General features: G+C 41.3%; 1 protein-coding gene across 1 annotated transcript in view; it reads right to left on the bottom strand.

Moving 5' to 3' along the window:
• The window catches only part of ndst3 (N-deacetylase/N-sulfotransferase (heparan glucosaminyl) 3), a 256,590-nt gene extending 242,562 nt beyond the window's left edge, over positions 1–14,028 (bottom strand). Inside the window, exon 1 of the mRNA XM_041180735.1 lies at positions 13,048–14,028. Coding sequence (XP_041036669.1) covers positions 13,048–14,028 — 981 coding nt within the window. The remainder of the gene's footprint in view (positions 1–13,047) is intronic.
• Between the last annotated feature and the right edge of the window lie 10,073 nt (positions 14,029–24,101).

Below are 24,101 nucleotides of genomic sequence, written 5' to 3'. Positions count from 1 at the left end.
GGCTCCTGGCCTGCCTGCCAGCCTTAAGGTTGGATGGGCAGGTCTTTAATTATCTTAATTACTTTGTCAATAACCTCAGTTGGCCATTGACAGGTTGGCAGGCGGACAGTTGATTTCACTGTCAGCCTGCCTTCCTAAATATTTAAAGGGACTGGGATGACATTGGGGGCTCCTCCCGACATCATCCCATGTCAATTTCTTGTTGGCAAGCAGACCCTGCCACAAAATCGTTGACGGGAAAGTTCAGGCCATAATTGCAGCTTTAAATTTAAAAGGGCTAAAAATTGGATTGCTCCCCTTTTTGGGTGCATGGGTTGCACTCAGGCTCAAATTTTCACAGATGCATGGAGAATCCATGCCTTAGCTAAAATGATGCCAGGACCATGTATCTGGAAGTCCCGCCCCATTTTTGCCAGATCCTCTTTTCGCCAGTATGGGTAAGGGGGAGGGATGTGATTTTCACATATGGGAAATCTGAACCCAACAGGACCATTTGAACTCAGTGCAAAGTTCAAACAGACCCAATTATTGCTGGAACAAGGTCTGTTTCCCATAGCGTGAGACTTGTGATTTTTAACAGTAGATGTGAATGTGCATAAAAAGTGGAACTGTCAAGCTGTCAAGTTATTTTAGTTCGCTGCTCTTTAAATATTTTTAAAAATCAGCCTACTGTGCCACTAAGTTGAAAAAAAATGGCGCTTGCAGTTTCAATAGCTGTTGACTTAAGCCTGATATCATTATACTGCTTGACTGTTCTAACACTTGTCATTATCACAGTGTTGTGGTGGTGGTGGTGGTGGGGGTGGGGGGTGGCTGTAAGCTCACAGTTTTATTAACAGCTCCAAGAGTTTATTAAGGTATTAGCAGTCTTTAATATGCGGCTATGAATACAAATGTTTGTTTTTACATGGGAGTAAGTACTTGAAGGGATTTTAATGTATTGAATGGACTTTTACGAATGGGAGTCTTTATTTATATGTAGTGAAGTCTTGAATTGATTCTTATGACTACTTTATTTCATCTCAGCATGGCATTTGAGGTCTTCACATGGTGAATGCAGGGTGAGTTGGCATGGAAGGTGTAAGGGCAAAGGGTGATGAGTGATGAGCTGGCATTGGTGCAGTGAAGGAAGATGTGTTATTCGGGTCTTTTACAGAACAAGGAATGATCTGAGAGGGGGAACCGTAGACAATGAGACCTGAGAGCCGAAGCCCAGAGGCATTTATTAAGTGAGCAGGTAGGTGATTAGTTGGTGAGTTTTAAGGTTTGCTGTCTAAACTGAGGCAGGAGTCTAAACTAGTATTGATACTGTTGTATTGAATTTATAGCTTAACTAGTTAAGCTACTTAATTAACTTCAAATAATCATTGAGTGATATTTCTAAACTTAAAACCTAATTAGTTATATAAAACATAATAAAGATGGCAGGGCAGGCGATGTGCTGCAGCTGTAGCTCATGGTGGACACCAGTGCAATCTACAGCAACCACATCTGCAGTAAGTGCCTGCAGCTCAAAAAACTTCGGCTCAGAGCTGATGAGCTGGAGTCCAAGCTTCGAACGCAGTGATGCATCAGGAAGTGAAAATGTTACCTGAGCACTTTGTTCCAGGAGGCAGTCATACCACTTAGTCCAAGTAGTTCAGAGCTGCTTCCTGGTCAGGAACAGGAGGGTGTGCCTACAAGTGAGGCGGGTATGTTGGTCTAGAAGATAGCAATGGAGGAGCCTCAGCCCTTGTACTTGTTCAACAGGTTTGAAGTTCTTGCAACTTGTGTGGACGACAGCATGTACTGCAGAGTGGATGAGAAAACTGATCAAAGCACCATGGTGGAGGTGGCCATTCAAGTAGATGAGTACAAAGAAATGCAGTTATAGTATGGGACAGTTAGTGGGATATACGCTACTCTCCGCAGAAGAGAGTCCCAAAAGCTGTATTGTCCATCCGGTGCTAGGGTTAAAAAATATCTTCACAGGGCTGGAGAGCAACTTTTAGGGGGTGGGGAAGAATTCAGTTGTTGAGATCCATGTGGGTGTCAACAGCATAGGTAGAACCAAGAAAAAGGTTCTGTTAAAGGAGTATGAAGGGCTAGGGGCTAAATTAAAAGGCAGGACAACAAGGTGATAAGCTTTGGATTATAGCCTGTGTCACAAGCAAATTGGCATAGGCTAAATAAGATCAGAGAGTTGAATGCATGGCTCCAAGTTTGGTGTGGGAGAAATGGGGTTTAATTCATGGGACACTGGTACCAGTACTGGGGAAAGAGGGTGTTGTACCACTGGGACAGTCTTCAGTTGAACTGTCCTGTGTCCTGATGAAGCATATAACTAAGGCTACAGTGAGGGTTTTAAGGGCGGGGTGGGAGAGGTGTGAGAGAAAGAGGGTTCACAATGATGGGAGATTTGGAAAGTTAAAGAGGAAGGACAAGGCAATAATGAATGGTAGAGATGTGGGTTATGATAACCAGAGTGTGTCACGAAGGGACAGAGCAAACAAATATAAAAGTACACCAACAAATAAGGTCTGAGTAAGCAAAAATGGTAATAAGACAGAATTAAAGTTCTTTATGCATGCAGGATTTATAACAATATGGGTGAACTGATGGCGCAAATAGAAAGAAATGTGTATGACTGATAACCGTTACAGAGGCATGAGGCTGAATATTACGATTGGGGGCATCGGCGGGGAACAGATGCTTCACCACCCCCAGCAGCAAAAATCGGTGTGGAGCCGGTCTGACCGGCACCATGCCAGCCAGCCTGGCTGATTCGCAGATCCATCAGTCCTGGCAATGCATTAGTGGGCATTGCCAGGACTGCAACAAGGAAACAGAGAAGGCCCATTAATCCCCAGGAATAGATAAGTATGGGGTCTGAGGCAGGGAAGGTTTGGGGCAGATTAGGGGCTGGGTGTGGGGGTGTCGGGTGGTGGGTTTAAGACAGCAGGTGGGTAGGTCTCCTTCTGCCAATCTGTAAAGGGCAGCCGCTGAAGATGGAACCTGCCTTCCTCCTCCCCCCCTTTGAAGAATTTATTTTAAAAGTTGGGCTGCCTTTCCTGCCCAACTGCCCATGCCAAACGTTTGGCAGTGTATTATCAGGGTCAATTGGCTTAGTAACAAGACTAGTTAACCCTTGATTATCTATTAAAATATGGAAAGGAGGCTACCAATTTCAGCACCCGCCCACCCCGAATATTATGGGGGTGAGCTCAGAGGTGGGTGGGAAGGTGGTGGAGTGGGCACCTGCTCTAGTTTACATGCCCCCCCACCCATTGAAACCATGACCATGCCCATGGTTACAAAATGGGCCGCGTGTGGGAGCTGAATATTCAAGAGTATTTGAAATTTTGGAAGGATAGGAAGTAAGGAGAAGGAGATGGGGTAGGTCTGTTAATAAAGGATGAGATCAGTACAGTAGTGAGAAATGATCTTGGCTTGGAATCAGTTTGGGTGGAGATAAGAAATAGCAAAGGAAAGAAGTCACTGGTGGGAGTAGTTTATAGGCCCCCATGACAGTAGCTACACTGCAGGACACAGTATGAATCAAGAAATAATGGAGGCTTTTAAAAAAGGGTACTAAAATGATCCTGGTTTTAATCTTCACATGGATTGGACAAATCAAATTGGAAAAGATAATATGAAGGATTAGTTTATAGAGTCCACTAGTGATAGTTTCTTAGAATACATTCAGAAACCAATTCAGGCAGCAGGCTATTTTAGACCCAGTAATGTGTAATGAGGGAGGATTGATTAAAGATCTTGGAGTAGAAAATCCTCTAGACAAGAGTGATCATAATGTGATAGAATTTCGCATTGAATTTGAGGGTGAGAAAAACTTACCTAAAGGCGAATACAAGGGCATGAAAATAAAGTTGGCTAAAGTGGAATGGGAAAATAGGTAAGAATGAAAGATGTAGAGAAGCTGTGGCAGAAATTTAAGGAGATCTTGCATAATTTACAACGCAGATATATTCCATTGAATAAGAAAAATGCTATGTCATGGATGCACCATCCATAGCTAAGTAAAGAAGTTAAGGGGGTATTAAATTGAAAGAAATGACGCATAATGCTATGAAAATAAATGGTAGGCTCGAAGATTGGAAACATTTTAGATGATTAAAAATATAATAAAGAGGAAGGAATTGAAGTATGTCTATAAACTAGCAAGACATATAAAAACAGACAGTGAAAGCTTCCACAGGATAAGAGTAGTTAAAATGTTGTTCCCTTAGAGAGACTGGGGAATTAATAAAGGGAAACAAGGAAATGGCAGAGAATTTGAACGGATATTTTGGGCTGAATTTTCCCCCCGTTGGGGGGGAGGTTGATAGGCAAGCGCGTACAGGCGCACTTCCGATCGACGCTCCCGATCGGAGGTGCGCCACCATTTTACATGATGTCCACATGGAAGCGCTATGCGCTTCCTGTATGGGTGGGGGGGCGGGGGGGGGGGGAAATCCCAAAATCGAGAGTGCGCTCTTTCGTGCATGCGCAAGAAAGAGCGCATCCATCTCTCTGAGGCTAAGTGCAGCCTCAGGGAGATCATCTGTAAAGGTAAAAAAGACAAAAATAGAAAAATAAAATTTCCCTTACATGTCGCTCATGTGACAAATCCACATGAGTTGTGACATGTCCATAATTTTTACAAAACCTTTATTAAAATTTTTAAAAGTCTACATGAAACCTCATCCCGCCCGTGGACGTTGGGAGTTCCCCCTGATGTCACTGCACGCCATTTTACAAGTCAGCGAGAGGGCCCCACCCCCACTTGCTGACTTGTAAAATTCTGCCCTTTATATTTATCCTCTCAGTCGAAGACAAAAATGCCTCCCAATAATAGTATAAAATCAAGAAGCAGAAGGGAAGGGGGAACTTAAATCAAATAAAATTAATACAGAGAATATTGCTAGCAAAAATCATGGGACTAAGGGCTGGCAAATCCCCTAGACCTCATGGTTTGCATCCTAGGGTCTTAACTTCTAAAATTCTTTAGATTCTAGAAAGATCCCGATGGAATAGAAAGACACAAATGTAACACCTCCATTCAAGAAAGGACAGACAGAGACAGAAAGCTGGAAACTATAGGCCACTTACCCTAACATTGGTCATTGGGAGTATGCTGGAATCCATTATTAACAAAATAGTAGCAGGGCATTTAGAAAATCATAATACAATCAAGCAAGTCAACATGGTTCCATGAAAGGGGAATTGATTTGGCCAAATCTATTAGAATTCTTTGAGGATGTAACAAGCATGCAGATGTAGTGTTTTGGATTTCCAGAAAGCATTTGATAAGGTGCCACATAAAACGGTTACTACACAGGATAAGAGCTCTTATTGTTGGGGGTAATATATTAACATGGATAGAGGATTGGCTAACCAACAGGAAACAAATAAATAAGCCAGTTCTTCTAAACGCCAATAAGTATAGGCCTAACCTGTTCAACCTTTCCTCATAAAATAACCCCTTCATCCCTGGAGATAGCCTAGAGAACCTTTTCTGAATGGCTTTGAATGTAAGCTATAGCCATCTTGTTATAAGGAAACAAAAAAAAACTGTACACAGTACTCTAGGTGTAGTCTCATCAATGTCCTGTGCAATTGTAGCAAGATTTTACTGCTTTTATATGCTGAGAGGATGTTCTTCCTCATGGTGGAATGTAGTACTGGGAGGCAGGGGCACAGCGTAAAATTAAGGGGTCTCCCATTTAAGATGGAGATGAGGAGGAATTTCTTCTCTCAGAGGGTCATTAGTGTTTGGAATTCTCTTTCATAGACAGTAGTGGAGGCTGGGTATTTTTCAGCTGGTCAAACTGGAACTAGCGGAGTGTCACAGGCATCAGTATTGGGGCCTCAACTATTTACAATCTATATTCATGACTTGGATGAAGGGGCTGACTGTATTGAAGCGAGATTTGTGGGCCACACAAAGGTATGTAGGAAAGCAGGTTGTGAGGAGGATACAAATGGTCTGCAAAAGGATATAGGTAGATTAAGTGAGTGGGAAAAAATTTGGCAGATGGAGTATAATGTGGGAAAAATTCAGGTTGTCCACTTTGGCACGAAGCATAGATAAACAGAATATTATTTAAACGGAGAGAGATGACAAATGCTGTGGTACAGAGGGATCTAGTTGTCCTGGTACACGAACGACAAATAGTTAGCATGCAGGCACAACCGGTAATTAGGAAGGCAAATGGAATGTTGACCTTTATTGAAAGAACGATGGAATATAAAAGTGGCAGGGGGCGGGGGAGTCTTGCTACATCTGTACAGGTCATTGGTGAGACCACACCTGAAGTACTGTGTACACTTGTGGCCTCCTTACTTAAGGAGGGAAATACATGCATTTGAAACTGTTCAGTGAAGGTTCACTAGGCTGACTCTTAAGATGAAGGTGTAGGAAAGGTTGAGCATGTTGGGATTATACATATTAGAGTTTAGAAGAATGCGGTGATCTTATTGAAACACAAGATTCTGAGGGGCTTGACAGATTAGATGCTGAAAAGATGATTCCCATTGGGGGAAGAGTCATGAGCTAAGTGGCAGAGTTTAAAAAAAAGGGGCCTCCCATTAAAGATGGAAGTGAGGATAATTTCTTCTTTCAGTCATTGAATATATTGAAGGCTGAATTAGACCGATTTTTGATCTGTAAGAGAGTCAAGGGTTATTGGAGTAGGCAGGAAAGTGGAGTTAAGGTCACAATCAGATCAGTCATAATCTTATTGAATAGCACAACAGTCTTGAGGGCTGAATGGCCTAATCCCACTCCTAGTTTTTATAAACTTATGAACTTATCCTTTCCAATAATATTTTTAAAACCTGCAAGAAACAGAGGAACCAGCTCTCGAACAAGACAGCAAATGACAAAGGCATCTAAAGAAACATGCATGGAAACCTCTGGAAAGAAAGACAGATAGTACAAAGATTGGATATCAAAAGAAACACTGTAAAAATTGAAACTGGAAGAGAGAGAAAAAAAAAACACAGCCTTCAATAATAGCTCAACAAGAACAACTAAAGGAAAAGCACATTTATGTTCAAAGGTGACCAAGAACTGGAAAGAAGCAAAATACACGATCAGAGAATGTTCGTTGGAAATTTCACCAAACAATCAGACACAGGGAAACATGAAAGGACTGTACAATCTTGCAAGGAAACTTGCTGGGATGTGTCAAAGAGTAGACAAGCCAGTGAAGAACAAAGTGGAACCACATGAATAAAATAAAACAATCAGCTCAAAAAATGGACAGTATATTTCAAGGAACTGTTAAGTTGACCTACTCTAACCGATCCCCAGACATACCATCAGCAGAAACCTCTTTCCAGATAGATACAAAAAAAATCTAACAGAAGAAATCAAGGATATTGAAGAGTGGGAAAGAACAGCTCAAATTTATGTGCTTTTAACAACCTCAAATTTTCTCAAAGCATTTTACAACAAGTTCCTTTTGAAGGGCAGTCACTGTTGTAATGTAAGAAATACAGTAGCTAATTCCTGCACAGCATGGTCTCATGTACAGTGCTAAAATAAATGGCCAACTCATCTATTTTAGGTGTTGGTTGAATGATAAATGCTAGCCAGGACACCAGGAGAATTCCTCTGCTCTCCTTCAAATAATGCCATGAAATCTTTGACATTCATATTGAATTAACATCTCATTCAAAAGTTGACACCTCCAGCAGTGCCAGCTAGATTATATGGTCAAGTGGGGCTTGAACTCATAATCTTGCCTCAGAAACAAAAGTGTCACCACTTAGCCACACAGCTGACACTTACTAGGCCCAGAGGGTAATCTAATAGAAGTAGAAGCATCTACTAAAATTCTGCTTCAGCATTTCAAGAAGATATGGGAAACAGAAGAAATGGCTGGAGAATGGAAACATGACTATATCATAACGTTATCAAAGAAAGGTGATCTAAGTAAGTGAAATACATCATATTGTTTTCTGTATCAGGGAAAGTTTTAAACATAATTACCTTTGTAAAACCGAAGACAAAATTTGACAAGAGTCAAAGAGTCGAACAGATTGCTTTCCAAAAACACAAAACATGTAATGGCCATATGTGCATTTTGCCACAGTGAAACAATCAGTTGAATGGAACTCCTTTCTCTGCCTCACAATCATACATTTTGAAAAGGTATTTGATAGTATACATCAAAATATCTTTGGAAAGTTGATGTGATGCTATGGAATACTGGAGCCATATATTACCATAAACTAAAAAGCATACCAAAATCCATCATGCAACATAATACACAATGAAACCCTCAAAGAACCCTTTAGGGGAAAGTGGATTAGGACATGGATGCTTGTTGCCGCTTTTGATGTTCTTCTCAGTGTTGGATGGGACACCGTGAAGGACAAAGCCTTGTCATACAGTGGCATAGCCAATTGGATAATTTAGTCTTCATCGATTACATTGCCCTTCTATCATATAAGTAACAACATATGCAGAACAAGACTGACACTAGCCGCAATAACAGCAAATGTAGTCTTCAATATCGACAAAACTAATGTTATGCACATCAGCAATACTGAAAATGACAGGATTATGGTAAACGGAGAGCCAATTGAGGACATAGATAAATTCAGCTGCCTTGGAAGCATCATTAACAAAAAATGGAGGAACTGATGAAGTTATGCCAAGAATGCATCATGAGAGTCCAGAAATTCATTAGCATACTGAAATCACCGGCCCCCCAGAGAAAACATTACTTGATTGACAGCTCTGGCTCTCTGATCTCTTCTGTCAATTGCACAATGTTTTATTTACACAAGATAAAGAGGTTTCAAGTGCTTAAAGTTTCTGCTACTGATAGTGCATGGTTGAGAGCTATAGTCAAAAGGAGTTTTTTTTTAAAGAAATTGGAAAATTATTAATGAATGACTTTTCTAAAAAGCTCTTTTACATATACTAATGTCATTTTAGGGTCTTTTGGTTATATACGGTGTATAGTGGGTGAATGGGCATGGAAGGGCCATAGCTTGGCATGGGGCATGAGGAGCCATTGGGATGGGTGGGAGGGGCCATGAGGTGACATGAATGGGTCATGAGGAGTGTGTAGGTGATGAGGGGTTTGGGAATGAGGGCTAGAGAGCTTTACTTCTTTCATTATAACTAGGACGAAACCTCACAACACCAAGGCAGGCCTTTTAAACAGCTTGCCTCACCACCCAGCAGCCTCTACGGCTTCCTCTGAATTTTTTTTCCAGCTTAGGTAGCCCAACTGCAGCCCACACCCACCCCTGAGCAATGAAAATCCCATCTTTCTGGCACTTTCTCCTGATGCGGGCAGCCTGAGCTGGGAATTTCCCAACTCCCGCTACCCACCTCGAGGATTAAAATCCAGTCCATTATCTGGAAAGATCACATTGGGAATTTTAACTATAAAATACAAGTGGGTCAAATTGGGTGGAGGTTTAAATTTTGAAAAATCAGAACCCCAACACCAATGTACTCTAACCCGCCCACTTCCGGCTTTAAACAAAGCGGGGTAGTGGGCGGGTGAACAACCCGAGGAGGTAGTTCTGGCATTTTGAATATTATAGTGGGATTGTTATTTAATTTTTTGATTTAACTACGGACAGCCAGGTAAGGCATTCCAGGAGGTAAGTACTTTACACCTACTTAATTGTTAGATGTGACCTGTTCTTCTGAGCAACCATTCAGAATTGGGCTGTACCCAGACCTACCCCACCCTCTACCAAGGCCTCCAATTTACTCCTCGTCAGAAACCACTGACCTCCCCCAACCCCTTCCCCCGAGGCCACTGACCTCCTCCCCACTCCTGAGGCTTCCTCCCTGTTAAAGCCTCTGACCTCCTGCCTTCCCCCTCTCAAGGCCTTTTACGTCCAACTTCCTAAGGCTTCCCCATCCCCTGTCCAAGGCTTCTGAATACTCCTTCCAAAGCCTAAAGCCTTCCCTCCCGACCCCAGGATTGACTCCCATCTGCCCAGACTGTCATTCCTCACCACCACTAGGGGTCTTGCCCCTCTGCCACAATCACTCATTTCTCCCCATATTCCAGGTACCTCATCCTTAATTGATCCTCCGACTCCTGGGCAGGCAAGGTAAATCATAACCTAGGCTCAAATTTCACTTTTTAACACTAAGGTCAAATTGGTGCTTTAGCACAGTGCAGAATAATGGAGAGAAACGAAAACTGTGAAAAACAATAAATGTCTACCAAAGACCATCATAAATGATTAACTATGGAGACAAACCAATTGGGAAATAACAGATAAGTAAACAAAATGGAGAAATTTGGGTTGGATTGAAAAAAAACCTGAGAATACTCTTAAACCACAAACCTGTGGCAACTAGTTGTTGAAATGTAATCCCCAATGAAAAATGAAGATGAACTAGACCACAAACCAGTTAGACTAGAACTTTAGGTGTCTAAATGAAAATAGTGGACAACACATGGGATCAGTTGGAAATGGTTTCTCAAAATGGCTTCTCAGTGGTGAATAGCAGTAGAAGACCTTTTTTCCATGTGGAATAATAAGGCTGAATGATGATGACCTGAGGACATAACTAAGAAAATATGTAACAGCTCCTAAAGATCTGTCTATGGGTCTTATCAAACTTTAAAGCTGCAAAAACATTGGAGCACTATTATCACACTGATTGTTTCTCCTTCTTCATGTATTTTTCATCCATCTTCCATCCCTGAAGATATTCTAAAAATGCTGGTTACTCGCTAGTACAAGGCTCAAACAATCATTTCTCGTGTGTTGGTCCAGTTAGTGGTTGTGACAAACTATTTGACTACTACGACAGCACATGCAGGGTTCTCTGCAGATATCACCATCCACACATATCCAAGCAGAGTTCTCTAGATAGCATCAGGGGCTGAATTTTACTCTCTCTGGGAGGGCAGATGGGGGGTTGGCAGCTTACTGTTGTGTAAAATTGGGCACCATGGCAGCAGCACCGTACCCATTTCCTGCCCCTTCCTGGCCCCTGAGGGTATGTTGCTCAGTGGGAGAGACATGGGGAGGCCTGCTTGCCCTTGGGCCAATTCAGGGCCTTAAGTGACAAATTAGTGGCCACTTAAAGACCTCTTCCCTCCACTGCTGGGATCTTGCCCACAGTGAGAGAAGCTGACGCCAATTGTCCACGCCACCAGGTGAAACCTGGCAACAATGTGGCCACATTGGGGTGCTCACCAGAGGCATCTCCCCAGGTATTCTCCCTGCCAGCTTTTCCCCTCTCCAACCCCATCTGTCAATCCCGGCCCCACAGTCCCTCTTGCTAGGTCGTGCCAGTCGTGGCCCTGTCAAGACCATGGACTTACCTTTATCTGGGTCCATAGCTTCTTCAGGAGACGGCGTGCAGTCCTAGCAGTGACCATCAATCGCAGTGGTGCCCTGCTTGGACAAGAGAACTGCTGGCTATTTGATTGGCTGGCAGCACTCAGAGACGGGACTTACTCTCAGTTGGGGGTATAAGTCATATGCGTGAGTCACAAAATGTTAGTATGCAGGTACAAGTAATTAAGAAGGCTAATGGAATGCTATCCTTTATTACAAGAGGAATTGAACATAAAATTAAGGATGTTATGCTTCAGTTATACAGGGCATTGGTGAAACCGCATCTTGAATACTGCAGTTTTCAAGTTTTGGTCTCTTTATTTAAGGAAGGATGTAAATGTGTTAGAGGCGGTTCAGAGGAGGTTTACCAAATTGATACCTGGAATGAGTGGGTTGTCTTATGAGGATAGGTTGGCCAGGCTGATCTTGTTTCCACTGGAGTTTAGAAGAGTGAGGGGTGACTTGATTGAAGTATATAAGATCCTAAACAATCTTGAGAAGGTGAACATGGAAAAGATGTTTCCTCTTGTGAGTGAGTCCAAAACTAGGGGACACTGTTTTAAAACTAGAGGTCGCAATTTTAGGACAGAGATGAGAAGAATTTTTTTCTCTCAGGGGGTTGTGCGACTTTGGAACTCTCTGCCTCAGAAGGTGGGTCATTGAATATATTTAAGGAAGGTTAGATAGATTCTTGTTAGGCAAGGGAATCAAAAGTTATCGGAGGTAGACGGGAAAGTGAAATTTGAAACGCAGGCAGGTCAGCCATGATTTTATTGAATGGCAGAGCAGGCTCGAAAGACCAAATGGCCTACTTCTGCTCCTATTTCATAGGTTTATAAGTCCCGTCTCAAACCAATTAAAGGCCTGCTGACCTTTTAAAAGGCTGTGGGGTGAGCCGACCAAGCACAGGCACGCTCACTCTTGGCTCTTACTGTGTAAAATTCAGCCCAAGGAGTGGGACCTCTACCTGATTTTTGACCCTTCTCTTTCCAGATGTACAAGGCTATTTGCAGCACCCTTAACACTACTCGCTCTGAAATCAATTACTTCAGGACAGACATAGGGGTTGAACCTGGCTTCTTCCAGATCAGCATGTGGGGCACTTTTATCTGCTCGGGGAATTTCCTTCAAAGATTACCTGATTTAATCGAACAGCCACCTTAAGATAAGTTTTTGTCTTTCTTGCATAGGTGATATCAATGAAACAAATGTCAGATGGGTTTTATAATAGGCGGGCGATTGGTCCTCATTAAACCAGTGCAACAAGGTCCAATTTCACTCCCACCTCCACATAGCTAAAAACTAAAATGGTTCAACGTCCCAAGGATAATTGTTAGCCACAGCCTTTACATCATGTTATTCATCAGTGAGGAACTGTCATGAATCTTGCTTTATGCAACACGTTCTGTCAGCAAAACATGTTAAGGTAAAAAGAAAAATATTCTGGAAAAATGGTTCTTTCATTATCAACGTTGTAAGCAATGAGCCATTGATCCTCCAGCAACAGTTAATGGTTGTAGCAGCCAAAACTCATTGATGGGAGGAATTTTTATTCAAGGTAAAAGTTACCATTCTACTCTAAAAGGTTTCTTTTGTGTTGAACTCACAGAAATATTTTACACAGCATGTATTGAATAGCTTCATTGATTTTTTTAATCAGATGACAATGTAAACAATTAAAAAAAAAATCTCAAGGGCAGAATCCTACATGCACTTAAGTATTGGCCTTACCTTTACATCATTAACATTCATCCTCGTTCCTTCCTTCCCAACAAATATGTCATCAACATCCACCAGAATGCACCTTTCCAAAGACAGTGTCAACTTTTTCCCTGAAAGGAAGCTGATTGCATCAACGAAAATAAGTTTGTGCAGCCAAAAGTTCAGGTTGTTTCCAAAGAGAACTCGCTGAATGCCGTCATGGAGCCCCAGATCCTGAACCACAGTGGTGTGCAGAATCTCATCGCCGATCTGGTGTAGAATGTTTTCAGTGGATCTTGGTTTGGCTAGTAACACAGGTTCATAGGTGGAGTGATTTGACTGGAAGACAGTCCAGTCTTCTCCTGGTAGTGGGCCTCTCTCAATTTCTTTAGCTTTGGTGATATGCAGCAAAGGAGATCGTGGGTTGATACAGCAATCTTTGAGGGCAAGGTTGGTGTGCAGGTTCAGTGGAAAACCCTTTAATTGTGAGCTCAGTAAACTATTCTCATTAGCTTTGTGAAATGCTATAATGCCAACATTGTACTCCATACAATATTTATCCAGCAGCTCTCTATTCCAGGAGTCCATATTCACATACTTTAAAATATTTTCATATATAACAAGTGCATATCTGCCCCGGTCCTTGTTTGTTAGGGCAGGAATGTCCCCTTTACCAGGGGCAATTTCAGTGTGGTGTTTAAAATGGCTTGACTCTAAAATTGCCACAATCTCCTGTCCCAGCTGTGAATATTGACTCTCGACAAATACTAGGACCATAGGGTCTGCTCTAGATGTGTCAATCGGTTTTGCAGTTTTCATTTCAAACAATCTGTATGGTAGAAGTTTGGGATCTCCACAGTCTTGTTCTGGAGTTGGCTTAGAAATTTCCAGCTCTTGTTTGTAGCCTGTATATAGGTAATAAGCTGATATAATAACACTCACCATGCAAAAGGCGGCTAGTAAGATCACCATCCTTCGCAAATGCCTACGAAACTTTATGAAAAAATTCATGTTTTGTTTTTTGTCACCTTTTCCTGCTTTTGTTCCCTTCTATGATTCAACAATGAACAGAATGCAAACAACTTCTGCCAGTATGTTACTGCAGCTCATGTAACCATTGCAGAAACAATTACTGTTGTTCTTCATCAAAGCTGACAGGGTGAAGCACTTGGCTCAACTCTCTTCTGGGTTTCTGCAGCTGATTACACGAAGGATCATTGATCACTTTTACCGGAATCTGAACATTGTTCCATCTTTGTTTGAAGTGGTACCAAACATGGGCAGAACTACCTTCACAGCAGAAAATGTCTGCCAGGAATTCCCATTAGATAGATCCACTCTGCAGAAAAAGTATTAAAAAAATGTTAGGCAGATCAAGCTACTTTAATAAAGTACAAGTATTCCACATTTTTGCCCAGCACAGGCCAATTAAGAACCATCAAAAGAATATTAAACATACTTATTCCTCCCACAATATGCCAAAGGGATTATTCTTAATGGCAATTTAACTTTACAATTTGTACTTGACCACCTGGTTTCTGGAAATCACGCAATTTAAGTGTTTTATTTAGAAAGGAAGGAAAAGAACATTGCCTTTGTTGATGGTGAAAGCACTTCCATCAGTGTGTCCCTTTCAAATTGTTTATCCCGTAGTATATTTATGTGTTTCATACACATTTATCATCAACACAATGTCCTGATTTATACATAGAAGAAAAGCAACCTATTTCTCAACTTTTTCCAACATCAGGCATAGACACACATGCCAGCACTTTTTAAATATGAATAGAATAAAGAAAACACAGTGCATGAGGTTACACAGAAAAGTGCAATACAAATTCACTCATTAGAGTGTTTAAATTTAGTTGATTCCATTTCTATCTAAGATGGTTCTGGTACTTATAGCTTATCCTACATATGCTCAATATCTTCATATAAAAAGATTAGAGTAATAGGGGGGAGGAATCTTCTGTTCTGGAGACTAAGTCCAGTGGTGGGAGCAGAAGTCAGAGTGACTTCTGCTGGACAGTGGGCTGACTGAAGATGTGGGATCTTGTGCTGTTCAGCTCATTAATTATACATCCGCGAATCAAATCTCATGGCGGGGCAGGGAGGATGTAATCTACCTTGCCATTACTGTATAGGCTCTAAGGTCCGGGTGCCATATTTAAACAGCTACCTGGACAGCCATTCACTCGTCCGCCCTGCTGCTTGACTACCCTCCCCAGTCCTGCCTTGGTCTCACCCCACCCCTGTGCTCAGCCTTGACGCAGCTTATGCTACAGACTGCCAACATTTCTCAGTGACAGTGCAAAAAGAAGGCGAGAGAAGCATCTACTGACCTCAGAGTCCAGGAAGAGATCTATCTCACCAGGTGCAACTGTCATGAAAGTGATGCTCTAAATTCCTGCTAGCCGGGCACTTAACGAGATTCCGATGTGTTGGCTTTTTAATGAGCATTCATGAGATGCAAATGGAGTTCCAACAAGCTCTGCAGGGCACTCAGCCCACCTTTAAGCTGCCATGTAAATAAGATTCTGATTTTTGGCCTCTCGCCAAATCTTGCTCCCCCACCTGTCTTGAGTCCCGCTGCTGACGGGAGGGGAAGATTCCGCCCATTGAGTCTATATGGCACAGAAGGAGACCATTCAGCCCATTGAGTCTGCTGTAAGTTTCCAATGGGGCTTTAGTCAAGTAAGGAGGACTGACAATGGGAGATGGGTTGCATGAGGGGAGTTAATATTGGGAAATAAAATCAGACGAAAAATCTGATATCGGGACTAGGATTAATAAGGGTGCTTTGACCATATTTGTCACATCCCTCTTAGGTCGCCAATGCTTATTTTTTCAAGGCTGGCTGCTAGCTGTGTTGACCTTGCCTTTCTTTCGAATGGTTACCATTCCCCTATTCACCATAAGAATTTACCTCCTTTTTGTGTTTTTTTTCCGCCCTGCGTAAACTAATATTTGTTTCTTAGCACAAAGGCTTTATCATGGCCTACAAAGTTACTACTTAGTTAGCAGGTCATTTGTTGGTAGGGCGGGGTGGGTGTGGAGATGTTGGTGGGGTGCAGTAGGGGCTTGTTTCGTATTTGCTATTTAATTCACACATTTTAAACTGTGAGTAAAACTGATATTGAAGAAGAGTCTATCACCACTTCTACTCACCATGTCTATCTTTCGATACCATTAAGGCAAAATATAGCTCAAACTTTACAAAGAGGGATGCAGCAATTTCAAATATTGTAGGCAATGAGCAAACAATGAGCTACAGATTCTGTGCAAACTCCATAGGAAACAGACTTTTGAGAATATGTTTCCTTGTCACTTGATGTGTGATCTATGAAAAATATTTATGTTTTCTTTGTGCAGAAAGGACAGAAAGCATGAAATTCCCAATAGCAGCCACACTGTAAATGATCTCAATATGACTGCCAGTTAAAAGGATAAGGAGAAGTTAATTTGGTGGATCATGAGAATTTGGAGAATCTAAAATTCAGATTTCTACAAATATGAGGTTTATGCACCATTGTGGAGTGAGGCACTGAGGCAGACATCTATCTGCCCCATCTCCAAATTTCCATTAGAGGTTTCAGTAGACTACAGATATTTTCACATCCTGAAGGAAGTCTTTGTATAATTTAAAAATAACATTCAGCTGACTTGGACAACTAAGTTAAATATTTCTCCCGATAATTATTTAAGAGCTCTCTGCTACTTGCATTCATTTCTGTCATCAAGCATCAAATTCAATAATCTCCCTTATAAATGTAAGTTAGAGGGAAATAGACAAAACATTAAGGAAGGACAGGCCAGATATAGTAACAGTTTAAAGGCTATTAAACCCATGTAATAAATCACTGTGTCATTCCTGTTTGCTCAGGAGTCACTGGGTAAAATTTCCTCTGTGAGCCCTGTGTAACTAAACTATAAAATCTATTATAAAGACCCGGCTTAAGATAGGGTTACACATAAGCCCTGATTCTGCAATTGAACGATCTGAGTAAAGAGTGCTTCTGGCATGGAATGCAGGTTTGGAAATACTGACTGCATATTTCTTTGCCCATTTTCCCTTTGCAGACCATTCCTCGCTGGGAGCCCTCGATCGCAGAATCTGCCTGATAAGACACAAAGTGAACCTTCAGGAGAGAACTAGAGAACTGGGAGGCCTCAACATTGACTCTGGGCTCCATGAAGTCTCATGGCAGCAGGTCAAACATGGGCAAGGAAACCTCCTGTTGATTGCCACCTACTGTCCTGCCCAACTGATGAATCAGTACTCCTCCATATTGAACACCACTTGGAGGGAGAACTGAAAGTGACACACAATATAATCTGGGTGGGAACTTCAATGCCCATCACCAAGATTGACTCAGTAGCACCACTAATGACTGAGCTGGCCGAGTCCTGAAGGGCATATCTGCCAGACTAAACCTGCGGCAGGTGGTGAGGGAACCAAACAGAGGAAAAAATCTGCTGACCTCAACCTCACCAGTCTACCTGCGCAGATGCATCTGTCCATGGCAGTACCAGTCAGAGTGACCACCACACAATCCTTGTGGAGATGAAATCCCATCTTCACAATGAGGATACCGTCTATTGTGTTGTCTGGCACAACAACCATGAGGTTGCTGGCTGCACCCCTACCCGCCTGCCCAAGTAGCAAATTGTGTCGACAGTTTTATGAAGAGCTGCCCTGCAGCGATAATACACAGGGGGGTGGGGGGGGGGGGGGGGGGGGGGGGGGGGGGGGTGCAATCTTAAAAAAGTTGACAATCGAACTCCCACCCCTCAGGGACAGGAAGTCCTGCCTTTGAGGAGGCGCCAGCCAATCAGAGCAGTCCCAGTAGCGAGAGAACACAGTAGTGTCTGCTGCTGTGACTGAAACAGAGTCTCAAGAAGAAGAGCTATGAATGGGAAGGGATCAGGGTCCATAGAAAGGTGGGAGGGCATGGTTTTTGGAGGCCAAGTGGAGAGTTACAAAGTGAGGTGTATTACTTTGATGGAGGTGCGCCAATGTGCACAGGGTACCCCTAAAGAATGTACCATCCCTTCCTTTCTGCCCCCCAGTCTATACCAACTGCATTATGGCATGGGCAACGTAATAGTCAAGTCAATTGGCTTGTAACAAGTCCGGATGTCAAAATGTAAAAGTCCGGCCTTGGGGTTGGTATTCAACAATCAGGATGTGCAAAGATTTGTCAGAGTTAGCACCGTCTGTTGGCTGCCTCAAGAATGAATGTCCGGGAAAAGTTGTTGATTAGGAAGGGATGTGACATTTCTATACCTGTTTAAATTAATTGTTCTGCACGATAACTTACTAAATGGACTGCTTTTCCTCATTACAGGGGTCACATTCTTATCTGTAGACTTTTAGTGTGGTCAGTAGCTGCAGGCAATTTTCATATATATTTTTAAAATTTCAAATGATTTGCACATTTGTCTGGATCAGGTGTCAGTCAAGGACAGTTGTGGCTGTTGGCTTCATGTACTGGCCCAGTTCCAAGATAGTCGGCCTCGTGGGCATATGAATGATCTTTGGTTTATATAGATTAAAAAATGACTTGTAAAACAAAAAAATCTGCATTTTGCCTGACAAATATCAGAGATTTTATCTTTAATTTGATAGGATTGGTTCTTCAACGAACTTGGAAAGCTTTTTCAAAGGCTGTCCTAATATTACTTAGAGGTACATCATCCTATGTTAAAACCCCCTTTCCTTAACTTCCTCTCGTAGCCATCATGATACAAGGCTCTCTTACAAAATCTCAGCACTAAACTTCATACTTTGTAAGTTATGTTCCAAAGTTAGAATTAAAATTTATTAGAAAATAATATTGTCAGGATATTAATGAAGTGCATCGAGTTCTACTGACAGTGGTATCAAGACTTGTTAATAGCTGGTGCAAGAATGGAGCACACAGCATTCTGTGGATTCCTCAAGAAATAACAGAGAAAGCTGCAATGGTTATTACGGGTGACTCAGTGCATTGTGGAGTTGATGAATTAACCCTTCACTCAGGTTTAACATACCCTCGATCCTGCACAGACTATAGGGTCATATTCTCTTTCAGCACTAGAGGGCAACTGTTCCTAATGTTAGAACAAGTTCTCTAAAGAAAATAATGCTTGTAACCACAACAGAGAAAGAAAGAGGTGCCCTTTCAACCTCCAGAGATGACTGGGAAATAAAATAAAATCAAGTTCTAAATCAGCGTTGTTTTATTGAAACAATAACCTCCATATTTTTGAAGATTATTTTTGATGCTTACTGATAACTGAAGGGGTGTTGCACTATAGTCATCCAGTTCACTGGCAATACTCATTTTTATTCCTTGAGATAATGCTACTTTTAAGCTTTATTTTGTAAACATTTTTACGTTTAACACAAGCTGCTTGAACAATTTCTAACTCAGGCACTGAATAATATGGATAAACAATGTCTAATTATTTGCGTGTAGAGATATGGCTGACTTGCATTGTCATAAAAGTATATGTCATACTTATAGAATTAATAAAATGTGTTATCACTTTATTCATATTATACAAATATTCATATTCGTTGAATAATTAACCCTTACCTAAATGCTTATGCATTCACTGAATCTCTTGAAATTACTATATAGAGATAAACATCTATATTTTCATTGCCCCTAATCACATCTCTTACTTTGACATGCAGTGACTATTGTTATATAGACAAAAAACAACAGCCATTTTACACATAGCCAAGTCCTGCTAACTGAAAATGAAATAAAGGAACCATATAATCTGTGTCAGTATGGTTGGCCGGGGATGAATGTTGGCCAGGAACAATGTTTATAGTAAACCACACAGCAACCTGGAAGGAATCATGCAGCAACTGGGAAGCTACCGTGCAGCAATCTGCAAGGTACTGTGCAGCAACCTGGAAGGAAACCGGGGCCTGAATTTTTCAGTTGACAGGCGGGGGTGGGCCTGGCGCGCCAATGCATAAAATGATGTGCTATGTCGTCAGGCGTGCGTCCCGATGTCATCGCGCTAAGTTGCAATGTTTCGTTCAGTGGGTGCGCGCTGGAGTCGACTGCGCGCCCGCCGATATTTAAACGGCCTATTTAAGGCCATTAAGGGAGTAATTAAAGTCAATGTTGATGCTGCCTATCGAACCTTAAGGTCGGCGGGCAGGCGAAAAGGCCAAGCGGCCTTCACATTTTTTACAAAATCTCATCCATGAGTGGGATGAGGTTTCCTAAAGCTTTTATTAATTAAATAAAACATTTTAATGCAATATAAAAACATGTCCCATCTCTTGTGACACAGTCACATGAGGGGACATGTTGAAATAAATTTTTAATCAATTTATTTAAAAATTTCAATAGTGATTCAATCTCCCTGAGGCAGCTCTGTGCCTCGGGGAGATTGAAGCGTTCTTTCGCGTGCATGCACGCTTAGGTAGTGCTGAGCGTTACAGCTCACGTCTTATGCTGGGCGGGCCTTAATTGGCCCACCCGCATAAAATGGCAGTGCGGAGTCGATCGCGGGTAGCAATTAGCTGCACGACTGCCTCCGCCCGCTCCCGCCGAGCCCTCCTGCCAAATGAAAATTTCAGGCCATGCAGACCTTGTTCTGTGTAAAAGACTATGCTAATGAGGCCTGGATCCTGGAGTCCAGTTTAAACCCACAACCTTCTGACAGATGTAACTGTCACCAAGTGAGCCAAGTTTTTAACCTTGAATACTGGAACAAAGCACCCCTTGATAGATTTGCATTTGTCAGAAATTACATTCTATCTTACAAATTGGTATTTGTTATAGCCTCCAATTCTGCTTAACCATGTTGCTCTAAATGGAGTGTTCAAAAATAATTTCAAAGTAATTTCTGTTCTTATAGAAGCAGTGTACTAACAGATCTAGTTTGGGAGAGGTGCAGAGGACATTTCACATCAAAGGGTTAATATTCTTCAGTTTTGTAGCCTACAGTGTCCATCACACAGCCTACAAAGCCACTGTAAGGAACTGCAGGGTGGCTGTAATTCTTATTGTGAATAACAGCTGAAGAGCCCTATACCAACACTACTAAAGTTGTATTGAAGCCAACTTTAATGCAATTCACATGCAAGTACTGTACATCCCCACTTTTATTTTATGTGAAAATCCAATTCAGTAATCTTTTGTTGTTGTCTGGTTTGTTCTATTAAATATGATCGGGTCCCTCAATAATTTTTTTAAATTATAATTTGCTCTACTTTTTTATTGAAAAAGACCCTTAAGTAATGTAATACAAAGTGCTTGCATAAATGCTGAATATCAGAAAGTCCTTTGCTATTTTAACGCAGGCATTAAGGCTTTTAAAATAAATATGTGAACAGCTATCCTAAAAGGGCAGAGGAAATCATTTGAGATAGACAAGTTCAAGTTTCCCACACTTTAATTTCAGGGTCTTAATGTTTCAGTAATGAGAGTGGTGAAGGATGCTATGCTGAGCCTACTGATAGCAATAGATGATGTTGTGCTGAAATGTTGGTTCATGGGAGCAAGTTAAAAGGGCACTCTAATCATGACAACATTTTTGGCAAGTTTTATTTTGTTCTTGGTTGGAGAAGAGCTGGGAGTCATTACTGTCCCATAATGACATGCAAAAGCAATCCCTGTCTCTCTTTGGATGCAGCTTACATTTGTCAACAAAACATTTGCTGCTCTTTTGTGTGAAGAAAACACACCTTTGAAATGCATTTCTATTGATGGACCATGCAGGTGGATTAATGAGTTTACCCACTTTGGGGGTGGCGGGGGGTGGGGGGGTGGTGGTGGGGGGCTGGTGTTGGAGGTAGGGGGCAGGATTTTTACACCCACCGCCCCACCCCAATGTAAAAAGCCTCCAGAAAACCAGAGAAACAAAAAAGGGATCCACATATAGTTATCTCCCTTTTTAATTACCACTTAAAACTGTATTCTCAATCCAGTTTCCACCAGAAGGAGGTTGAATGCTATATTCAAAAGCAACAAACCTTGACCAACTTGTTCTCTCCAAGCCACCCCACCCCCTACCCCACCAGCAGCATTATCAACATTTGACATCAAATTTGAAAGGAAAGGAATCAAGCTGAAGCTTTAATGGAAATTTATTGTATTCTGCTATTGTTAACGGCTTCAATGGGCTTAACACAGAAATATTACAAATAGAAATGATTGTGGTTGGCACACCAAATACTGTGACGTGTGCCTTAGAGGTTACTCAGCCATTTAGAATATATGGTTTGGTACAAATCTTATTCAGATCTAGCTGAATGCTTTTGGATGCTTGCAGTCACCACAACTGGCTGAATATTTCACTGTTATTTTTCTTGGCTGCTTGAAGTCATGAAATAACATTTTAGACAGTGGGTGTGGACTGGTGCACGAATGGCTCCCCATCCTCCAAAGAGCGGAGGGCTAAATTATTAATGAGGAACTGGGAACAAGCTGTCATTCCATACATCTCAAGGAATGTTCACACAGCTTCATATGGGCATTATTGTCCAGAATATGCAAGGCAAGCATATCCTGCATGCTTTTTACATGCCATGCAATGATGCCATTTGTTTGATGATAACATCATTGATACTGAAAGCTGTCACAAGCCAATCCATGTCATCATGATGAAAATGGCACATTGATGCATTTTGGGATGAAAAATGGGAATGTCCCATGAGAGCTCACATAAAGTACCGAGAAGGGCAGGACAAAAATGTGCAGAACATTTTTGATGATATGATATGTGCCCATTAGATGCAACACATTTAAAATTGTCAAAGAAAAGCCAGGTTAATTTTAAATGTATAGTGATGTAACAATCCAAACAGAAGATTATTAAACAGAATATTAAGTATAGTATATTAAGACTATTGAAGCTATTTTAAAAGATATTGCCTCATTAGTTGCTGACTTTCAGGTCGTGGCAACTGATTACCTTGTGGTATGGTATTCTCCACTGAGCTCCCATAGGAATGGTGATGGGTTGTAATTCCTGTCACTAGTTTAAATTAATCAGTTGCACAGGTTTTAGGCATATTAGAGTTGGAGTGGGAAAGGGCAACTGGACCCTGACTCATCATCTGTCCAGTCACTATTCTTTAAATATCTGCACTCTGGTCCTTTGCAGGGAGGACTTCAGCTGCGTTATGATTCATATACAGTCTATGTGATCTATGCTTTGTTGTTGGGCTGATGCCCCTCTCTGCCTCCCAAAAAATATTCTGTCTTTCAGGTACAAAACTCCTAAATATTGTTGACAAATTTTATCTATCAAATATGCATGTTACCTATCATCAGGATTGTAAAATATTAGGTGAAGACCATAATTATCTGCTACTTTCCATGAGATAACCGCTAAGATAAGGTTTATTTTGTTAAAGTACATTTGAGAATGTATTTCAAAATATACCTGGAGCTCCTACTTATATAGGATATTACAATAGTTCCACTTCAGCAAAGAAATGATTTGAACAGTCTGATTTTAATCTTACATTATTTTTGCATTGCCTGAAATCATCTTTTCTAAGCTTCAATACAAAGAGGATTATGAAGATTTGCATGCTTTCTGTCATTTTAATATTTCCCCCTGCTGAATCAACAGGAATCGAATGAAGTCGGGTGAACATCAAATGCTGTGACAAGCACTTTGAAGGTTACAGAGTATGTTTAGAGTGCGGTTCGGTACAAAAGATGTTTGTTTGTCGAAACTGCAATAACTAATTCAGCACCGTGCATATTCACTGAGATAATAATGATACACTGAGTAGCATTAATCACTTCATTTTGAACAGTTAAAAATATGCAAACTGCACTTTCTACAATAACAGGCGTGCACTTATTTTTCAACACACTATACTTTCTAATTGAAAATCTAGCTGGCCATTGTCTTGAACTTTACACCACTTAAAACTACAGTCCCACAAAAAAGAGTAGCACTATGTTTTATTCTTGAAACCATGGTAGAATTTAAGTAATCATTCATAATTGTACACACTTAAAAATTCTGGATTTGGGATTGCAAATTAAAAATTAAACAATGTATTAATGAAATATTAAAAACATTCATTTCCCTTTACCTTCTTTCAGCTTCAG

Source organism: Carcharodon carcharias, chromosome 1 (genome assembly GCF_017639515.1).
Source record: "Carcharodon carcharias isolate sCarCar2 chromosome 1, sCarCar2.pri, whole genome shotgun sequence".
Taxonomy (NCBI): Eukaryota; Metazoa; Chordata; class Chondrichthyes; order Lamniformes; family Lamnidae; genus Carcharodon; species Carcharodon carcharias.
This window is presented reverse-complemented; position numbering and strand designations above follow the sequence as displayed.